The sequence below is a fragment of the Palaemon carinicauda genome, chromosome 10, assembly GCF_036898095.1.
Source record: "Palaemon carinicauda isolate YSFRI2023 chromosome 10, ASM3689809v2, whole genome shotgun sequence".
NCBI classification, from domain to species: Eukaryota; Metazoa; Arthropoda; class Malacostraca; order Decapoda; family Palaemonidae; genus Palaemon; species Palaemon carinicauda.
Genome location: NC_090734.1, coordinates 138,213,365 through 138,234,719, shown reverse-complemented (window position 1 = coordinate 138,234,719; position 21,355 = coordinate 138,213,365). Strand labels below are relative to the sequence as shown.

General features: G+C 41.1%; 1 protein-coding gene across 1 annotated transcript in view; it reads left to right on the top strand.

Moving 5' to 3' along the window:
* l(2)34Fd (lethal (2) 34Fd) overlaps positions 1 to 21,355 on the top strand; it is a 39,429-nt gene that overhangs the window by 15,145 nt on the left and 2,929 nt on the right. The window contains exons 7-14 of the mRNA XM_068381980.1: positions 4,619 to 4,768; positions 5,861 to 5,980; positions 8,039 to 8,183; positions 8,642 to 8,802; positions 15,720 to 15,889; positions 18,491 to 18,584; positions 19,133 to 19,207; positions 19,433 to 19,620. Coding sequence (XP_068238081.1) covers positions 4,619 to 4,768; positions 5,861 to 5,980; positions 8,039 to 8,183; positions 8,642 to 8,802; positions 15,720 to 15,889; positions 18,491 to 18,584; positions 19,133 to 19,207; positions 19,433 to 19,620 — 1,103 coding nt within the window. The remainder of the gene's footprint in view (positions 1 to 4,618; positions 4,769 to 5,860; positions 5,981 to 8,038; positions 8,184 to 8,641; positions 8,803 to 15,719; positions 15,890 to 18,490; positions 18,585 to 19,132; positions 19,208 to 19,432; positions 19,621 to 21,355) is intronic.

Below are 21,355 nucleotides of genomic sequence, written 5' to 3'. Positions count from 1 at the left end.
CAACTTTGTCTCTGCTATTCCCCGCTCTCCGCCATCTGAGTTTTCGCTGGGCATACAACAAGCTAAGTCCTCCTATACTAAGCTAGTCCTAGCAAGGTCCTCTAAGAGAGCATTAAGGATCTTAGGGGAGTGGCTGCAGTCTAAGCAACACCTAGGCAAGACTTCTTTCATGTTCCCGCCGACCAAGCTCACTTCGAAAGCGAGCGTTTGGTATGCCACAGGAGAAGCACCAGGCTTGGGAGTACCTGCCTCTGCCCAGGCTGACTTCTCAAGTCTGGTGGACTCGCCTCGGAGAACTGCAATGAGGCGCTCTAAGGTTTGCTGGACCTTCTCAGACCTTGATCACTTACTGAGAGGACTGTTTAGAGCATTTGAGATGTTCAACTTTCTTGACTGGTGCCTGGGGGCCCTCAGCAAGAAGACCTCTCCTGCGGACAAGGATTCTGCCATGCTATTAATGTCCTGCATGGATAAGGCCATTAGGGATGGATCTGGTGAGCTTGCGTCGATGTTTGTATCAGGGGTTTTGAAGAAAAGGGAACAGCTGTGTACCTTCCTTTCCTCCAGCATTACACCTTGCCAAAGGTCACAACTCCTTTTTGCTCCGCTCTCGAAGTTCCTCTTCCCTGAAGAGCTGGTTAAGGACTTGTCTGCTGCCCTGATACAAAAGGACACACACGATCTTGTAGCCTCATCGGCTCGTAAGTCTAAGGTTACTACCTCAGTCCCCAAGACTTATCGCTCACCAGTGGCTGATACCCCTGCGACGAGGTTCATACCGCCCTTTCGTGGTAGAGCCCCCAGCCGAGGAAGCTCCCGTTCAGACTCTTTCAGGAGCAAGTCCAGGAAAGGCTCCAGGACATCTAAAGGTAAACACTGACTCTCCGCAACTCCAGACAGCAGTAGGAGCCAGGCTCAAGATCTTCTGGCGAGCCTGGGAGAAGAGAGGTGCAGACGCCCAGTCTGTCAGTTGGCTGAGGAACGGTTACAGGATTCCATTCTGCCTCAAACCACCTCTGACCACTTCACCCATCAACCTCTCTCCCAACTACAAAGAAGAGGACAAGAGGCGAGCATTGCACCAGGAGGTGTCGCTACTTGTGCAGAAGAAGGCAGTGGTTATAGTCCGGGACCATCAATCCCCGGGCTTCTACAACCGTCTCTTTCTTGTGGCCAAGAAGACAGGAGGTTGGAGACCGGTGCTGGACGTCAGCGCGCTCAACGCGTATGTCACCAAGCAGACGTTCACGATGGAGACGACGAAGTCGGTCTTAGCAGCGGTCAGGCAGGAGGACTGGATGGTCTCGTTGGACTTGAAAGATGCCTACTTTCACGTTCCTATTCATCCAGACTCCCAACCTTTCCTGAGATTCGTTTTCGGAAAGGTTGTCTACCAATTCCAAGCCCTGTGTTTTGGCCTAAGCACAGCTCCTATGGTCTTTACTCATCTGATGAGGAATATAGCAAAATTCCTACACTTATCGGACATCAGAGCCTCCCTCTACTTGGACGACTGGCTGTTGAGAGCCTCCACGAGTCGTCGCTGTCTGGAGAATCTCAATTGGACTTTAGACTTAATCAGAGAACTGGGTCTATTAGTCAACATAGAAAAGTCTCAACTCATTCCCTCCCAATCCATTGTGTACCTGGGAATGGAGATTCGGAGTCAGGATTTTCGGGCTTTTCCTTCGGCCCCCAGGATAAGCCAAGCCCTAGAGTGCATCATGAGCATGCTGAAGAGGAGCAGTTGCTCGGTGAGACAGTGGATGAGTCTCACAGGGACCCTTTCATCACTGGCCCTGTTCGTCGAGCTAGGGAGACTCCACCTCCGCCCTCTTCAATTCCATCTTGCAGCTCATTGGGACAAGGGTTCGACTCTCGAAGCAGTCTCTATCCCAATCACCCAAGAGATGAAGACCACTCTCCTGTGGTGGAAGCACAACCTCCTTCTCAGGGAGGGTCTATCGTTGGCTATTCAGACCCCCAATCTTCATCTCTTCTCAGATGCATCGGACTCGGGCTGGGGTGCGACCTTGAACGGACGGGAATGCTCGGGAACGTGGAACGAAGAACAGAACTTACTCCACATCAACTGCAAGGAGCTTCTAGCAGTTCATTTAGCCCTGTTGAACTTCAAGTCCCTCCTGCTAGGCAAAGTGGTGGAGGTGAACTCAGACAATACCACAGCCTTGGCTTACATCTCCAAGCAAGGAGGGACCCATTCGAGGAGCCTATACGAGATCGCAAGGGACCTCCTCATTTGGTCAAGAGGTCTAAACCTCACTCTGGTCACGAGGTTCATTCAGGGCGATATGAACGTCTCAGCAGATCGCCTAAGCAGAAGGAATCAGGTCATTCCCACGGAATGGACCCTCCACAAGAGTGTGTGCAACAGACTTTGGACCTTGTGGGGTCAACCTACCATAGATCTGTTTGCCACCTCCATAACCAAGAGACTTCCGCTGTACTGTTCCCCTGTTCCAGACCCTGCAGCAGTTCATGTGGATGCTTTTCTACTGAACTGGTCCCATCTCGACCTGTACGCATTCCCACCGTTCAAGATAATAAACAAAGTTCTGCAGAAATTCCTCTCGCACGAAGGGACACGGCTGACGCTGGTTGCTCCCCTTTGGCCTGCAAGAGAATGGTTCACAGAGGTACTTCAATGGCTAGTCGACATCCCCAGGACTCTACCTCTAAGAGTGGACCTTCTACGTCAACCTCACGTAGACAGGTTGCACCCAAACCTCCTCGCTCTTCGGCTGACTGCCTTCAGACTGTCGAAAGATTCGCTAGAGCTAAAGGCTTTTCGAAGGAGGCAGCCAGTGCGATTGCCAGAGCGAGAAGGGTTTCCACTCGTAGAGTCTACCAGTCTAAGTGGGAGGTCTTCCGAAGCTGGTGTAGAGCCAATTCAATATCCTCTACCAATACCTCTGTGACCCAAATAGCTGACTTCCTTCTACATCTTAGGAATGAGAGATCCCTTTCAGCCCCTACGATTAAAGGATATAGGAGTATGTTGGCTTCAGTTCTCCGCCATAGAGGTTTGGACCTTTCTTCCAATAAGGACCTTCAAGACATTCTTAAGTCTTTTGAGACGTCTAAAGAGCGTCGTCTATCCACTCCAGGCTGGAACCTAGACGTAGTCTTAAGGTTCCTTATGTCTCCTAGGTTCGAACCTCTCCAGTCAGCTTCCTTCAAGGACCTTACCCTCAAGACTCTCTTTCTCGTCTGCCTTGCAACAGCTAAGAGAGTCAGTGAGGTTCATGCCTTCAGCAAGAACATTGGTTTCACAACCGAATCTGCAACATGTTCTTTTCAGCTTGGATTCCTAGCAAAGAACGAACTTCCTTCACGTCCTTGGCCTAGATCGTTTGAAATACCTAGCCTCTCCAACATGGTAGGTAACGAACTAGAGAGAGTTCTTTGCCCTGTCAGAGCTCTCAAATTTTATCTTAAGAGGTCTAAACCTCTTCGAGGACAGTCAGAAGCCTTATTGTGTGCCATCAAGAAACCTTCGAGGCCCATGTCCAAGAATGGGGTTTCATATTATATAAGGCTTCTGATTAGAGAAGCCCACTCTCACTTAAAGGAGGAAGACCTTGCATTGCTGAAGGTAAGGACCCACGAAGTAAGAGCCGTAGCTACTTCGATGGCCTTTAATAAAAACCGTTCTCTGCAGAGCATAATGGATGCAACCTATTGGAGGAGCAAGTCAGTGTTTGCATCATTTTATCTGAAAGATGTCCAGTCTCTTTACGAGAACTGCTACACCCTGGGACCATTCGTAGCAGCGAGTGCAGTAGTAGGTGAGGGCTCAGCCACTACATTCCCTTAATCCCATAACCTTTTTTTTAACCTTTCTCTTGAATGCTTTTATTGTTGTTTTTATGGTTGTTACGGTAGGCTAAGAAGCCTTCCGCATCCTTTTGATTTGGCGGGTGGTCTATTCATTCTTGAGAAGCGCCTGGGTTAGAGGTTTTGTAGAGGTCCCTTAGTAGGGGTTGCAACCCCATATACTTTGGCACCTTTGGGTTGATTCAGCCTCCAAGAGGAACGCTGCGCTCAGTAAGGAAGACGAACTTTAAAAAGAGGCAGAGTAACGGTTCAATTCGACTTCCTTACCAGGTACTTATTATTTCATTGTTATTTGAGATAACTGTTATATGAAATATGGGATACTTAGCTATCCTTTAATCTTGTACACTGGTTTTCACCCACCCCCCTGGGTGTGAATCAGCTACATGATTATCGGGTAAGTTTAATATTGAAAAATGTTATTTTTATTAGTAAAATAAATTTTTGAATATACTTACCCGATAATCATGATTTAATCGACCCTCCCTTCCTCCCCAGAGAGAACCAGTGGACCGAGGAATAATTGAGGAGGTGTCAACAAGAAGTACTTGAGTACCTGGCCACAGGTGGCGCTGGTAAGTACACCCCCTTCTAGTATTGTGATAGCTGGCGTATCCCTCCATAGAATTCTGTCGGGCAACGGAGTTGACAGCTACATGATTATCGGGTAAGTATATTCAAAAATTTATTTTACTAATAAAAATAACATTTTTAACCAGTTCCTTGAGAGAAATGCTTATTGTGGATTCTTCTTTTTCAGGTTTTACTTTATGATATTCGGTCTGATAAACCATTGCTGGTTAAGGATCACTACGATGGGTTCCCCATTACTGATTTAGAGTTTCATAATGCCTCAGGAAAGGTACTATCTATGTCACCGAAAGTGGTCAAGATATGGGATAAAGAAACTGTAAGTATTCTTTTTACATTTTGTATAACGTTAATGATGAATATAATGATCACAATTAGCAATGCCATCAGTATTTCAACTGTATCTATTTGATGAAAATGTACAACTATTCAACGCAGACATTACATAAAGCAGTTGCACATGAATGCAATTATCGCAGCATATGATATACAATGTTTCATCAAAATTATTGAAAAATTGCCTTTACTTCATTAATTTTTAATTTCTAAGTACTGTATATAGTAAGTAAAACAACATTAGTAATATCATCATCATTACATATCCAATATTTGATAAGATATCTGTTGCTGCAAAACCTAGCCAACAGATGCTTTTGTAATTTAGCAGTCATCTTATAATACAGAAATGGGATAAATTGATTAAACTTTGCCGTAATTTTCGACCTCATCATATCTAAAAGTTGTCTTAAACGCAGAAATGTACGGTAAATTAGTAGTTTCTGCAAATGGCAGTATGGCTATGGCAACCTCTTTTGGCCATATAGATGGCATTTTACAGTTCTGTGTCCTCCGTTGTCATTCTCCAAGGAGGTGGCGTTACTTTTTTTGAGACATCACGGGAGAGGCATAAAATTAATTTTGCTTTTCACTAGTTCTAAGAATTTAACTCTTGTATAGTCTGTAGTTGTGTTGGGGTAATATACAGTGCTTTGAATTGTTTTGATTTAATATGTAGCGTAGCATATTAGCAAGTTGGTTACCAACAGAAAAATTTGGGTTTTCTTTAGAAGACAGCAAAATCTTGATTTTAGTGGCAGCCTCATTTTATAATGAAAAAATCAAGACTGATAAAAATTTATTGACAGAGTTTTCTCTGGCAGTGGTGTAAAAATGAACAAGGACTGCATGAAAGTGTAGAATACTGGCAAATCTTATCTTTATTGGATGAAAAAATACTGTGGAAATGTGAAATGTGATAGCCATGAAATATATTTGACCCCTTTACCAATCAATTTTCAAACATGCAGTGCTGTTGTTCTTGTATTTTAACATACAGCTACAGGTAAATAATGGAATGAGTCACTGTTGAAAAGCCTTACATTTAATTAAAGTATTTGTATCCGTTTCTTAGGGAGCTCCTCACACAAGCATTGAATCTACTGTAGACTTCAATGATCTTTGTGTTATACCTAATTCGGGAATGATTTTCTTGGCCACAGAGGATACAAAGATGCAGTCATATTTCTTACCGGTAAGTGAAATAACTTTCTTTGACACTTTACTTTGAGTCTTTTAATATATGATAACCTCTTCATATAAATACAGTATAAACATTTGACATTCTTGTAGTAAAGCAGACATAAATTTCCAGAGTTCTTTATCCACACTTAAATTTTCTTATTCTGTTATGGAGTCTAATCAATCATAATTATTTTGTCATGGTTTGCAGGTTAAAAGTACAGTATTCTAAAATCCTGTATGTAACATTTAAAAATGTGAAACTTTTATGTTCGTCATTTGTGATTTTGGAGATAGGTTGAGTTGGCAGCAGTTACTTTCAATATGTGCGTAATTTTCCCAAGAGAGGGTTGATTTATAATTTATATCAGTATTTGGTTTGTTGTAATGAATCATACCCTGATTGTGTAAGCCAAGACTTTTGTATAGTACATCAGAAGCTAGGGAGATAGAAGTTTGTTTTGATCTTTTGTATCAGAAAATCACTTATAGAATGTATTCTTTATGTATCATGCAGCATTTTAAAGAGAACTTTGATTGTCATGTTTGTCTGAATCTCTCTCACAAAAGTATACTCTCAATTATTTTTAGTGCATACCGTATATACTCGTGTAATGTTCGACTTCGTGTAATGTTCGACCCCCCTATTTTGCCTTCAAAATCATGAATTCATCATATACCTCATGTAATGTTCGAGTCTTGATTTTGGCAGTAGGCTAGAGGTCTTGTATCTCCAGCATACCATAATTACCAACACAGTAAGGGTTATGCCTAAGTGCGACAAACAAATGTATAAAACAAATCGGAAAAACACCTAAATACTAACATCTGTTTACAATAACAATTGAGTATTCAGCATAAATTTTCTAGCGAACACTTTAGTTGCAAACAACCGATTATCATCACCGCCTAATAGCTTTCAAAAACAAGCAAACACTAAAAGTAGCAAACAAAATTAGTTCATCGTTTTGAGTAACAAATTACCATTACCGGTAATTGCAGGTAATTACGGTGATTATAATTACCCGTTATGCTAATCATTTTTTTTCCTCACAATATATAGGAATAAGAATTTACTCATAACCCATCAAGATGTCTACCAAGAAATATAAAAAATTTACTGCAAAATTCAAGCTTCAAGTTATTGCAGCCGCTGTCCACTGAAACGACAAATAACGTTCAAGCCGTAAAAAATGTTTGGAGTTACTGAAAATAGCGTTCGAACTTGGAAAAAAAAAATGTGGATTTAATTAAGAAAAAATTTTTGCGGTTTATTAATAATATCAATTAATATACCATACCAAGTAAAATAAAATGAGCCTAATTTTTTCATTAACCTTATCACGTTATAACATACGCAACCCGACTGTTTGCTAGCTTCATATCTGCTGCGTTATGGTAAAGTCATTACTCGCAGCGGAAAAACACTATTTATGATGGTTTAGGAAATAAAATCCATGCTAATAATATGCCTGGTGTTAAATGAACATTGTTAGTACTGTATATATAGGCCTAGCCTATGTTTACCTACCGGTAGGTAACCTTATATACGTGTAAGCATAGCCTACGATTACCTACCGGTAGGTAGCATAGCCTAGGGTAATGTTCGCATAGGCCTAGCTAAAGTTTACCTACCGGTAGGCCAGAAATTTTTACTTTTTCAAATATATATCTCGTGTAATGTTCGACCCTTACTTTTTTAACTGTAAAATAGGCCTTCAAAAATCGAACATTACACGAGTATATACGGTAATTCCATCTCAGATTTTGTCACTTATTTGATTTTGCCTGATTGAAAAAAGTGTTGTGCAATTGATGTGTACTTATTTTCTAGCCTTTTAACCTGATTTTTACCACAATCTTAGAAGAAAAATAGACCATTGTTATTGATAAATTGAATAATTTCTACTCCAAATATTCCTGTGCTATGTAAAATATCCATTTGGTGTTTTATTTAGAATAATAACTATATATGTAACAATTGAAAATTACTTCAATCATAATAAAGACTTATTTAATATCTCTAATATAATGTAAAAATAATATTTTACTAATTTTCCATGATTTGCAGAGTCTTGGTCCTGCTCCCAAGTGGTGTGGTCATTTAGATGCTCTAATAGAAGAACTAGAAGAGGAGGAGACAACTAATCAATATGATGATTATAAGTTTGTTACAGAAGAGGAACTCGTTCAGCTTGGACTTCAAGACCTTATAGGTAAAGTTTTTTAATTGCATAAATTTATTAAATTTAACCCTTTTACCCCCAAAGGACGTACTGGTACGTTTCACAAAACTCATCCTTTTACCCCCCATGGACGTACCGGTACGTCCTTGGAAAAAAATGCTATAAAAAATTTTTTTTTTCATATTTTTGATAATTTTTTGAGAAAATTCAGGCATTTTCCAAGAGAATGAGACCAACCTGACCTCTCTATGACAAACATTAAGGCTGTTAGAGCAATTAAAAAAATATATACTGCAAAATGTGCTGGGGAAAAAATAACCCCTTGGGGGTTAAGGGTTGGAAATTTCTAAAGAGCCTGGGGGTAAAAGGGTTAACATGCTGATATGGAATTTTCATCAGGGACAGGCATCATTTGGATTAAGAATGGGTGTTGCGATAAAAACCTTTTGTATTTGTTAATTACTAAATAGTGCAAAAAATCTTTCCAGGTTCAAATGTGTTGCGTGCAGTGATGCATGGCTATTACATTGATGTTCGGTTGTACAATAAAGCAAAACTGATTGCAAATCCATTCGATTATGGAGAATTCGTTCAACGTAAAGTACGCCAAAAAATTTTACAAGAAAATCAGCGTGAAATTAAAAAGAAGGTACTGTATGTCTGTCTAAGCTAGTGTTGCTTATGTAGATTTCAATTTATTTTCACTTCTAATTTTTAGTATATCAAATAATGAAATTTTCAAATGAGATATTTACTATATGGTTTCAGTTTGAGCTGAAGAATATATTGAAAACATGTTATTTTCATTAGTAAAATAAATTTTTGAATATACTTACCCGATAATCATGTAGCTGTCAACTCTGTTGCCGACAGAAATCTACGGTCGGGATACGCCAGCGATCGCTATACAGGTGGGGGTGAACACCACAGCGCCATCTGTGGTCAGGTACTCTAGTACTTCTTGTCAACACCACCTCAATTTTTTCCTCGGTCCACTGGTTCTCTATGGGGAGGAAGGGTGGGTCAATTAAATCATGATTATCGGGTAAGTATATTCAAAAATTTATTTTACTAATGAAAATAACATTTTTCAATATTAATCTTACCCGATAATCATGTAGCTGATTCACACCCAGGGTGGTGGGTGGAGACCAGCATACATGTTAACACAGAAGCTAAGTATCCCGTATTTTATTTTATTAGTTATTCAAAAATAACATAAAATAAATAAGTACCTGGTAAGGAAGACAACTTGAACCGTTACTCTACCTTTATTAAGTACGTCTTTCTTACTGAGCGTAGCGGTCCTCTTAGGATGCTGAACGACTCTTAGGTGCTGAAGTATAAAGGGCTGCAACCCATACTAAAGGACCTCATCACAACCTTTAACCTCGGCGCTTCTCAAGAAAGAATTGACCACCCGCCAAATCAACAAGGATGTGGAAGGCTTCTTAGCCGACCGTACAACTCATAAAAAGTATTCAAGAGAAAGGTTAAAAAGGTTATGGGATTATGGGAATGTAGTGGCTGAGCCCCCGCCTACTACTGCATTCGTTGCTACGAATGGTCCCAGGGTGTAGCAGTTCTCGTAAAGAGACTGGACATCTTTGAGATAGAATGATGCGAACACTGACTTGCTTCTCCAATAGGTTGCATCCATAACACTCTGCAGAGAACGGTTCTGTTTGAGGGCCACTGAAGTAGCCACAGCTCTCACTTCATGTGTCCTTACCTTCAGCAAAGCAAGGTCTTCTTCCTTCAGATGAGAATGTGCTTCCCTAATCAGGAGCCTGAATAGGTAAGAAACTGAGTTCTTAGACCTTGGAAGAGAAGGCTTCTTGATAGCCCACCATAAGGCTTCTGATTGTCCTCGTAAAGGTTATGACCTTTTTAGATAGTACCTAAGAGCTCTAACTGGGCAAAGTACTCTCTCCAGTTCGTCCCCCACCAAGTTGGACAGGCTTGGGATCTCGAACGACTTAGGCCAAGGACGTGAAGGAAGCTCGTTTTAGCAAAAAACCGAGCTGCAAGGAACATGTAGCCGTTTCAGATGTGAAAACTATGTTCCTGCTGAAGGCGTGGATCTCACTTACTCTTTTAGCTGTTGTCAAGCACACGAGGAAAAGAGTTTTTAATGTGAGGTCCTTAAAAGAGGCTGATTGGAGAGGTTCAAATCTTGATGACATAAGGAACCTTAGGACCACGTCTAGATTCCAGCCTGGAGTGGACAACCGACGTTCCTTTGAGGTCTTAAAAGACCTAAGGAGGTCCTGTAGATCTTTGTTGGTGGAAAGATCCAAGCCTCTGTGGCGGAAAACCGCTGCCAACATACTTCTGTAACCCTTAATCGTAGGAGCTGAAAGGGATCTTACGTTCCTTAGATGTAACAGGAAGTCAGCAATCTGGGTTACAGTGGTACTGGATGAGGAAACTGCATTGGCCTTGTACCAGCTTCGGAAGACTTCCCCTTTAGACTGATAGACTCTGAGAGTGGATGTCCTCCTTGCTCTGGCAATCGCTCTGGCTGCCTCCTTCGAAAAGCCCCTAGCTCTTGAGAGTCTTTCGAAAGTTTGAAGGCAGTCAGACGAAGAGCGTGGAGGTTTGGATGTACCTTCTTTACGTGAGGTAGACGTAGAAGGTCCACTCCTAGAGGAAGAGTCCTGGGAATGTCGACCAGCCATTGCAGTACCTCTATGAACCATTCTCTCGCGGGCCAGAGCGGAGCCAACCAACGTCAGCCGTGTCCCTTTGCGAGAGGCGAACTTCTGAAGTACCCTGTTGACAATCTTGAACGGCGGGAATGCATACAGGTCGAGATGGGACCAATCCAGCAGAAAAGCATCCACGTGAACTGCTGCTGGGTCTGGAATCGGAGAACAATACAACGGGAGCCTCTAGGTTATCGAGGTAGCGAACAGATCTATGGTTGGCTGACCCCACAGGGCCCAAAGTCTGCTGCAAACATTCTTGTGAAGGGTCCACTCTGTGGGGATGACCTGACCCTTCCGGCTAAGGCGATCTGCCATGACATTCATATCGCCCTGAATGAACCTCGTTACCAGCGTGAGCTTTCGATCTTTTAACCAGATGAGGAGGTCCCTTGCGATCTAGAACAACTTCCACGAATGAGTCCCTCCCTGCTTGGAGATGTAAGCCAAGGCTGTGGTGTTGTCAGAGTCCACCTCCACCACCTTGTTAAGCTGGAGGGACTTGAAGTTTATCAAGGTCAGATGAACCGCCAACAGCTCCTTGCAATAGATGTGAAGTGTCCTTAGCTCCTGATTCCATGTTCCCGAGCATTCCTGTCCGTCCAAAGTCGCACCCCAGCCCGTGTCTGATGCGTCAGAGAAGAGACGGCGGTCGGGTTTCTGAACAGCCAAAGGTAGACTTCCTTGAGAAGAAAGCTGTTCTTTCACCACGTGAGAGTAGACCTCCTCTCTTCGGAAACAGGAACTGAGATCGTCTCTAGCGTCATGTCCTTTATCCAGTGAGCCGCTAGATGATACTGAAGGGGGGGAGGTGGGGTCTCCCTAACTCGATGAACAGTGCCAGCGATGAAAGTGTCCCTGTTAGACTCATCCACTACCTGACTGAGCATCGGTTCCTTCTCAGCATGCTCTGGATGCAATCTAGGGCTTAGTATATCTTTGGGGCCGACGGAAAAGCCCGAAAAGCTCGACTCTGAAGATCCATACCCAGGTAGACAATGGTCTGGGATGGGACGAGCTGGGACTCCTCAAAATTGACCAGGAGGCCCAGTTCCTTGGTCAGATCCATAGTCCATCTGAGAATCTCCAGACAGCGACGACTTGTGGGAGCTCTTAAAAGCTAGTCGTCTGACGGAGCCGGACACAAGATCATGGTACTGCTGCACAGTCTGTGAACTGTCAACCATGGGGAAACGAGGAAGTACAGTGACAACCCGAAGCTGTCTAGACTGTCTGGGTCGGACAGACAACTCCTTATCGGGTTGCTGAGGTTGCCGCACTGCGTCACAACAAGACACTTCTGCTGGTTGTTGAACGTCTTCCCAGTGACACACTGACTACGTAAACAAAAAATCCTCTAACAAGGACTAAGCTTGGACTGCATGTCTTGCAACACAGCTCAAGGTCTATGGGAGCAGGTGTGGTAACAGACGGGGTTAGCGACTGAAGTGGAACCATTACCCTCCCTGGAAGCATGCTATGCTTAAATAAAAGTCCATAGGAGGCTAAGCAGCTAAAGGCTCTTCTCCAAATGACAGAGTCCTCAAGGGAAAATCAGAAGGAGGGAGAATAGCACTTTCTCATCTACAGGAACCATATCCGAGAAAAGCTAAGTTCTCTCAGTGAGGGTTTCACTGGTGCAAAAGCAGCAGACTAGAAGGCAACGTTATGAAACTGCTTGACAGTCTAGTGAGTTGGCAACAACCAAAGATGTGTGACTGAGAAGCATGCGGTAAGGTATGCAGAGCATGCTGTATGTAGAGCATGCTGTAAGGTAAGCAGAGCATGTTGCATGGCGTGCGGCTTATGCTGCATGGGATGAGGCTCATGCTGCATGGGATGAGGCTCATGCTGCATGGTATGAGACTCATGCTGCATGGGATGAGGCTCAAGCTGCAAGGGATGAGGCTTATGCCGCATGCGTTGAGGAGGATGCCGCATAGTATGAGGCTCCTGCCTCATGGGTTGAGGCGGTTGCCGCATAGCATGAGGCTTTTGCCTCATGGTTTGAGGAGGATGCCGCATAGCATGAGGCTCCTCATAAGCATGAGGCTGCCTCATGGGTAGAGGAGGATTTTTTAAAGAAATCTGAACCTGACACTAATCTAGCTGTCCGAGGATTTACCTGGTGAGACATCAGTCTCTTTACCAGCGAGTTTTACCAGATTTCCCCGGGCCACCACGTGACACAATTGGTAGTAATTCATTCAAATTACCCCTAATGAGTCAAAATGGATAAATATCAACACAACATCGTGTTCAAATAGAAATAAATTTCTACCTCATACTTGGGATCGAACGCTAGCCCCTTCTAATGAAAGGCCAGGTCGAAACCAACCATGCCACGAGAGCCCATTCAAGAGTTGAGGTTCTTGCCTCAAGAGTGGAGGTGGCTGCCGCAAGAGTTGAGGTTGCTGCCTCAAGGATGGTGGAGGTTGCCGCAACGCAAGAGGTTGCTGCATAGCGCTGGTATCTGGCAACTCCCAATGCAGCAGCTCACGCGTGGAGGTAGGTTGAGGAACCTCAACATCATACGTCTGGCAGGGTGGACTGCGCAGAGGTGGAGTTGAGGTTGCTGCCTTGAGGATGGTGGAGGTTGTCGCACCGCAAGAGGTAGCTGCCTCGAGGATGGAGGAGGTAGTCGCAACGCATGAGTCTCCTACCTCAAGGGTAGAGGAGGTTGCTGCAAAGCATAAGGCTCCTGCCTCAAGTGTTGAGGAGGTTGCCGCGTGGCAAGAGGCTCCTGCCTCAAGGAAAGTGGAGGTTGCTGCACAGAGCTGGTATCTGGCAACTCCCAATGCGGCAGCTCACGCATGGAGGTAGCTTGAGGAACCTCAACATCATACGTCTGGCAGGCTGGACTGCGTAGAGGTGGAGGAGCGCTCGCAGGAGGAGGTGTGTTAACCTTCTCTGCCTGAAACTCCTGCATCAACACCGCAAGCTGAGACTGCATTGTCAGCAGCATAGACCACTAGAGTTTAAGAAAGACAACAACAAACGGAGCTACTGTCCGTTGAAACTGAGGGTCTAAAACAGCTGGTGCGGCAACAGACGGAGTTACTGTCTGTTGCGATACCACCTTGCCTCTCTGGGAGGTGTGCAGTTGTCGTACTGCAGCAAGTCCGAACTGACCCAGTGCTAATGGCACCACCTAGGAGTTGGACTTGCGCGGAAGGGACCGACTTGCACTTAAAAGCTGCAAGATTTGGTCCATGGTTTCTGCGAGAAACCTCTTCCGCAGACGAGGAATAAATGGGCTCTCTCGTCTTTGTGTGGGTGGGGTGATCACGTCGGCTACGTGAGTTGGTTACACCCGAAACCACGGAGGGAAACGTCTGTTCGTCGATCAAGGCCTGCTGAACCCATAAGTCCTTCGACATTACTTCTCCCCTGGGCTTGGGAGCTTGTAAGAGGTCCCAGACTAGGCGAACAACTGGCACGAACAGACGAACCCTCGAACGCAACACTGTAACACTGCGCTTATCACTTATCACTTTTGATTTTCTGTTTGCACTTATTTCACTGAACTCGAAACTTTAAGTGGTTTGTACCTGAAACACGCAATTCTATCCTTCATTAAAAGTTAGTAATTGCGAAAACAGTATTACAATGTAACAGAAAAACATAATGAAAGATAAATAATTCAGTGGCTGGAAAAGAGATTAAACACTAGACCAAATAAACTACGTTTAAAATCTCTCACCGCATAAAGTCTGAGAACAAGAATAAAACTCTAGAAACGTTTACCTTCTTCCCCTAAAGAGACTAGGGAGAAGAGCAAAAACGATAACAACGTTACCCGCTTGAACGAAACGTTTATCCTCCTCTCTGTCCCTCCGTCTCTATCTCTCTCTCTCTCTCTCTTGACTTAGCACCTGAGAGAAGAGCCCAATTATATATATCGTTAAAACATATTATTGTTAAAGGAAAAAAACTGAAAGGTTTCCCAAATAAAAAGTTCCTTTATTAGAATAGAACCATTTAAGCTAAGAAAGAATGAACAAAACGCTAGAATCGGTTTACTCTTACTGCAACGTGACACCGTGATAGACTCTCTCTCTATCGTAACGATAGAGCGCAAGTTGAACGTTCTGAACGTCAACAACTGCAGAGACAAAACAAAACGTTAGTTCAACTTTGAAAAAGTACAAGACTATCAAAGAAATTCTTTCAAAAACATTAAAATAGCATAATATGTTAACAGGTAAAACGAAATGACGGGCTCAAAGTTAATTAACTTCGGTTCCAAGAAAAGACCGCCTACTATTAGGAAAGGTCGAATATAAACAAATATAAAAATTAATTTTAATAAGTTTATAATAAAAGGAAGTTAATCAAAGAGGCCTATAAAAGGCGGAGAGATATAAAATAAATCTATAACTTTGTTAAGCAAAATAAAGAGAGTCTATACTCTCTTCGACACCAACACTTCCGTCTAAGGGAAGGGTCGGCCATTTAAAAGTGAAAGAGAGTTCATACTCTCTTCGTACCAAAATTAAATCAAAAATTAAATCAAATTAATTCCAAAAACTTGCTAAGCTAATGATATAGCTTCCTGAATAGCGAAGGCTAAACTCTAGAGCAAATACATCACCAAATCGTGAGCAATAACTCCAGAATCAACAGCGTATCCATGTAGGTCTAGCCGGAGGTACGACAGAGGAAAAATTGAGGTGGTGTTGACAAGAAGTACTAGAGTACCTGACCACAGATGGCGCTGTGGTGTTCACCCCCACCTGTATAGCGATCGCTGGCGTATCCCGACCGTAGATTTCTGTCGGCAACAGAGTTGACAGCTACATGATTATCGGGTAAGATTAATATTGAAAATAAATAATTACATCTTTGTTTTTTGCAGAATCTTCCCAGCATTAATAGCGAGTTGTACGAAAGGCTACTTGAAGATAAAAATGAAGGTGTTAAAAAGAAGAGAGTAGAATCTGCTCATTCACTTTTGCAAGATGAGAGATTTGGTGATTTGTTTGCTAATCCCGATTATCAGATCGACAAAGAGTCTGAGCAATTCAGGTAAATTAAGAATTTTCGTTAATCATATGTGTTCCTATTAAGTAAATTTAATATAATGGCCTAATGTAAAGATTTTTAAAAAGTATGGCTGTTGCCAAGTACAGTAAATACTTTTAATGTATGTTTATATCTTAGTTTAGACGCAATTTTTTTTCCCCCATTGCAATTTTATTTTTTTTGCTCATCTTTCTCAGGCATGTTTTTTCATTGTCAAATTTTCTTTCCTCATCACCCTATCTTTTTTATACTTCTTATCATACATTTCACTTAGAATTGTGTTATCTCTAGGTAATGAAGAAAAAATGGTTTATAAAATTATGGCAAAGGTAATTTTCGTTTTTAGCAGATATTTTTTTATTCCTTCTTGTCATTCATTCTCTCTATGAGGATTGTTATCAGTAGGTAATTAATATTTTTAATTAAAAAATTGAATAAGAATAGGGATAATTGCATGGTGAAAAATTATAGATACCAAACTCTTAGTGACCCATCATATAGGTATTACAGTACAGTGGTACCTCTACATACGAATTTAATCCGTTCCAAAACCGACTTCGGATGTAGAAAATGTTCGGATGTCAAAACGAATTTTCCCATAAGAATACATTGAAATAGGATTAATCCGTGGTTGAGCCCAAAAACCTATGATAACTCCTTAATAAATTACTACACATAATTACCCATGAGAATAATGCACACTAAATTAGATAATAGACATGTAAAAAAGAATAATTATCAAAAAATGATAAATAAGAATTGGGTTTTTAGCGTCACTTTACCTTAGAAACTCCAGCGCAGGTGTTGTTGGTCTCGCTATGCAGAGAGGAGAGGGACGGGCGGCGAGGAGGTAGAGAGGTTAACTACGATAAACATACACTACCGTAACTTATTCTAACTTACACTAAGTGAACTTTAACCTAACTTAGCTTATTTTTTTTTTTTTTCATATTTTATATTTTTTTTTACATTTTCTTTTTTTCTTTTTGATGATTAATTTTAATCACTTTCACTCTCTCCACTTAAAATTGATTGAATTTTTTTCTCTTCACTCTTTGCCGTTTTCTTTGAACCACTTCCTTCCTCTTCATCACGAGTTCACTTCGTAATTTTTTTAAAGAAGCTATCGATAGAAAGTTGCTTGGTACAGCTTTTCAGAATGTTTCGTAAATAAGTTAGGGAAACATCATCAAACTGCGCAACTACACGACAAACCTGCAATTTCTTTGGATGGTATTTGTTGATGAAGTCGACCACGTCTTGATATTTTCCCAACACCTCTTCTATTTGCGCCGAACCTATTGCAAGTTCACTCACACGGACGTGGCTTTTCAATAATTGCTTGCTTTACTTCTAAAGAAAGCATTTCCTTATTCCTTTTCTCACCACTACCACTTGCGAAACTAAGCCTTTTAGGACCCATGATTTACGTAAAATACCGTAAAAGGATGAACGCAAAAAATCACGATTAAAACAGTACAGTAATAGCAGAACGCACAGGGCACAACTGCAAGAAGCCGACGAGAACAGAGGACTGACCTAAGCCACGCTAATTGAGGGTCATTCCGAGGTTTAAGTGCTGTCTTCTATCGGCGGAAATAAAAAACACATCCGGCGCTATGAGTACCAACTACGCGTACGGGTATTGTTTACTTCGGGTGTCGAAAAAAAATTCGAGTGTAGAGTAGGAACGTGTTCGAATTGTACTTCATGTGTTGAAAAATTCGGATACAACCGGTACGACGAAAATTGCTTACTTCGTGTGTCGAAATAAAATTCGGGTGTAGAGTAAAAAATTTGCTCGAATTTTACTTCGGATGTTGGAAAATTCGGATGTAGATACGTTCGTATGTAGAGGTTCCACTGTATATAGATTTCTTTGATGAATACGTCGATATATCTTACTGAGGAAGAAATTCTCCTTAAGAAAATGAGCAGAAAGTGGTAAGAGTTCTATTTTATGAATACTTATCACAACCAGACTATATGGTATTGCAGTTACTTTGGAATCCTATTGACGAAACAAGAAAGAAAAGAGATAGGATTTTATAGAGGAATTTGATGCAATTTGATAGTATATTTGGGAATTACATTTGTATATTTCTTGTTTTCCAAGTAAACAGAACAATGCCACTTGTTGAAGGTATAACCAGAAGCTGTATATCATCTGAATAGTGCAAGCAGTCATTGTCAAGATTAAGGCAGTGGCTAGTTTACAATGATAAACCAAGGGACATGAATAATAATAAAAATAAAATACAATTTGTTTTGTACTGATATTTCTTAAAACTGGTATATCAGGTCTAAGATCACGGAAGCCAACCAGAAAGCTCTTGTTTCTAACTCTTACCACTATATTGCATTGAAATTGCACATCTGTGTATATCATTTCTCTGTCAGATATTCAAGTTACTGTGGTGATTATAGTAATAAATCAAAATTTGCATTTTCTTAATTATATGGTTGAACAGCTGAGGTTAGCAGCATGCCTACTTATAATTCCTTTAAAAATATTTAAGTGTTCCCTAGATTTAATGATTGCCTTGTATAAATTGTAGACTACATGTTTTGGTATTTTACATAAATCTGTGTCCTTTTTTTAAGGTTGGTGAATCCGACCCTTAGTAGAATGGGCAAAAAGAAAGCTTTGGAAAAGCACCAAGAAGAGGAAGAAGAGCTCGAGTATCTAAAGGCCAGGGTAAAGTACCTCTTCATTTGTATATTTGATGTATTCATATTTAATAACTAATGATGACATAGTTTCAATCATTAGTGTTTGATATTTGTACTTGTCTTTTAATGTTTTAGTTGGGTTTTAGTAGCCTCTATAGAAGAATAGATTATGAATGGAAAGTACCCTTTATCATAAAATATTTTTCAGATCTTCCTTTCGTAGATGCAAAGACTCAATCTTACTCTTGGGTTACTTAAAAAAAAAACGGGGGGGATGAGGTCTTTCAAGTGAAAGGAAGAGTGCCCCCCCCCTTCAGTGGTGCTATCTCTTTTAGATAATATACACATCTAATGGTTACTGTAATATGAATTAGATTTCTTGCTATTTTTACTAATAAAGTAGAATTTTAAACTTTTCACTTCTTTTATCTATAAAACAAGGGTTTTTAATCAGCGGATTTTCCCATAGAAAATAAATGACTTGGAAAATTCTTAATAGCTTAAAATATGAGTAAATATAAAAGTAATACAATATCTCTCATGGGAGAATTTTGCTTTATCTTCGTTTTGCAGGAAGGTTTGGAGCAGTCAGAAAGTTCAGACTCTGATTCAATCTTTGGAGATTCTGATGATGATGAAAGAGAAATGGTAAGTGACACAATCTGTCTTGTCTACAGTAGTTTATCATAATATTTAGCTAATTCAGAATTCTATAGGCTACAGAGTAAAGCAAGAATTTTAATGTAATGCTGCCTTGCTGCAAATTGTACAGTTTACATAAGCATTTTATTATGTTTAAGAGCTCTAATGTTTAGGGTAGTACTTAATCCTTTTCCTTTTACACTCTCTCCTAACAATTTATTCTCTTTACAGTCAAAGGTGAAGTTTGATTTGAAACAGGAAGAAAATATGAGGAAAATTAAAGCAAAGAAAAAGAAGATAGAAAAGAAGCCAGTTAACATACCTGACAAGAAACCAAGAGAAGGAAGTGCTAGTCAACTAAATTTCACCGAAGCAGACTCACTCTCTGACCTTAAAGCCAATAGAAAGAAGCTGAGCAAGTAAGTTTTTAGTTTTTCAACCCGCAATTTTGTGCTTGAGATATAGGATGTCAAAAGGAAAGGGTTACCAGTTGAACCCTTGAGCCAAATCAAGTTTTACAGTATTAATTATAAAACTGCACATGCCAAATCTTTAATCATCACTGGTGTAGTTTCAAGCAAACATATTTCCCTATGGAATAATATTGTAGAAATTTTCTCAGGAATACTCCGTCCAACAGGATAGTTCTGAACTAATCTTTTTAGCATATCAACTTTATACTTCATTTACAATGCAGCAGTTTAAAAGTACACCAGTCAAACAAGAAATAAAAAAATTCTAAGGAAAAGTTTGAATAAACTGGTTGTTTGTTTCAGTAACAGCAAAGTATGTTAGCATATGGGAATGTTTTTTATCTTTTAGTTAATCTTAATACGCCATAGGCATTAATTTGTTAGCATGCGGTCAATCTTTTTTTTGTATTCCTACTATGACTGCTGTCTAAAGCTTGTAACTAGGAAATTTTCAAGATTTAAAAATTTTTTCATCCTCACATTTCACCAGTTTACACTTTTAGATTACTGTATTACATTCTAATTAGTAGCTATAGGTTTTCTTAAAAGGCAAGAATATGAAGGCAGTTGAACAATTTATGCCAAAATTCAAGAAACTATGCTTGCAAAATACACTTTGAAAAATTGCAATTTCTTCATTGTTGAATATGAAACTTATGAAATTCTTGAATAATGCTAGTATGGAATTATATACATACATACATATACCAAGGCACTTCCCCCAATTTTGGGGGTTAGCCGATATCAAACAAATGAAACAGAAAAGTGGACCTCTACTCTCTACGTTCCTCCCAGCCTGACAAGGGACTCAACTGAGTTTGGCTGGTACTGCTAGGGGTGCAACAGCCCACCCTCCCCCGTTATCCTCCACAGATGAAGCTTCATAACACTGAATCCCCTATTGCTCCTACCTCCGCGGTCTTCCAAGGCACCGGAGGAAGCAGCAGAGCCTACCGGAACTGCGTCACAATCGCTCGCCATTCATTCCTATTTCTAGCGCGCTCTCTTGCCTCTCTCACATCTATCCTCCTATCACCCAGAGCTTCCTTCACTCCATCCATCCACAAAAACCTTGGCCTTCCTCTTGTACTTCTCCCATCAACTCTTGCATTCATCACCTTCTTTAGCAGACAGCCATTTTCCATTCTCTCAACATGGCCAAACCATCTCAACACATTCATATCCACTCTAGCTGCTGACTCATTTCTTACACCCGTTCTCACCCTCACTACTTTGTTCCTAACCCTATCTACTCGAGATACACCAGCCATACTCCCTAGACATTTCATCTCAAACACATTCAATTTCTGTCTCTCCGTCACTTTCATTCCCCACAACTCCGATCCATACATCACAGTTGGTACAATCACTTTCTCATACAGAACTCTCTTTACATTCATGCCCAACCCTCTATTTTTTTGTACTCCCTTAACTGCCCCCAACACTTTGCATCCTTCATTCACTCTCTGGCGTATATCTGCTTCCACTCTACCATTTGCTGCAACAACAGACCCCAAGTACTTAAACTGAACCACCTCCTCAAGTAACTCTCCATTCAACATGACTTTCAACCTCGCACCACCCTCCCTTCTCGTACATCTCATAACCTTACTCTTACCCACATTAACTCTCAACTTCCTTCTCTCACACACCCTTCCAAATTCTGTCACTAATCGGCCAA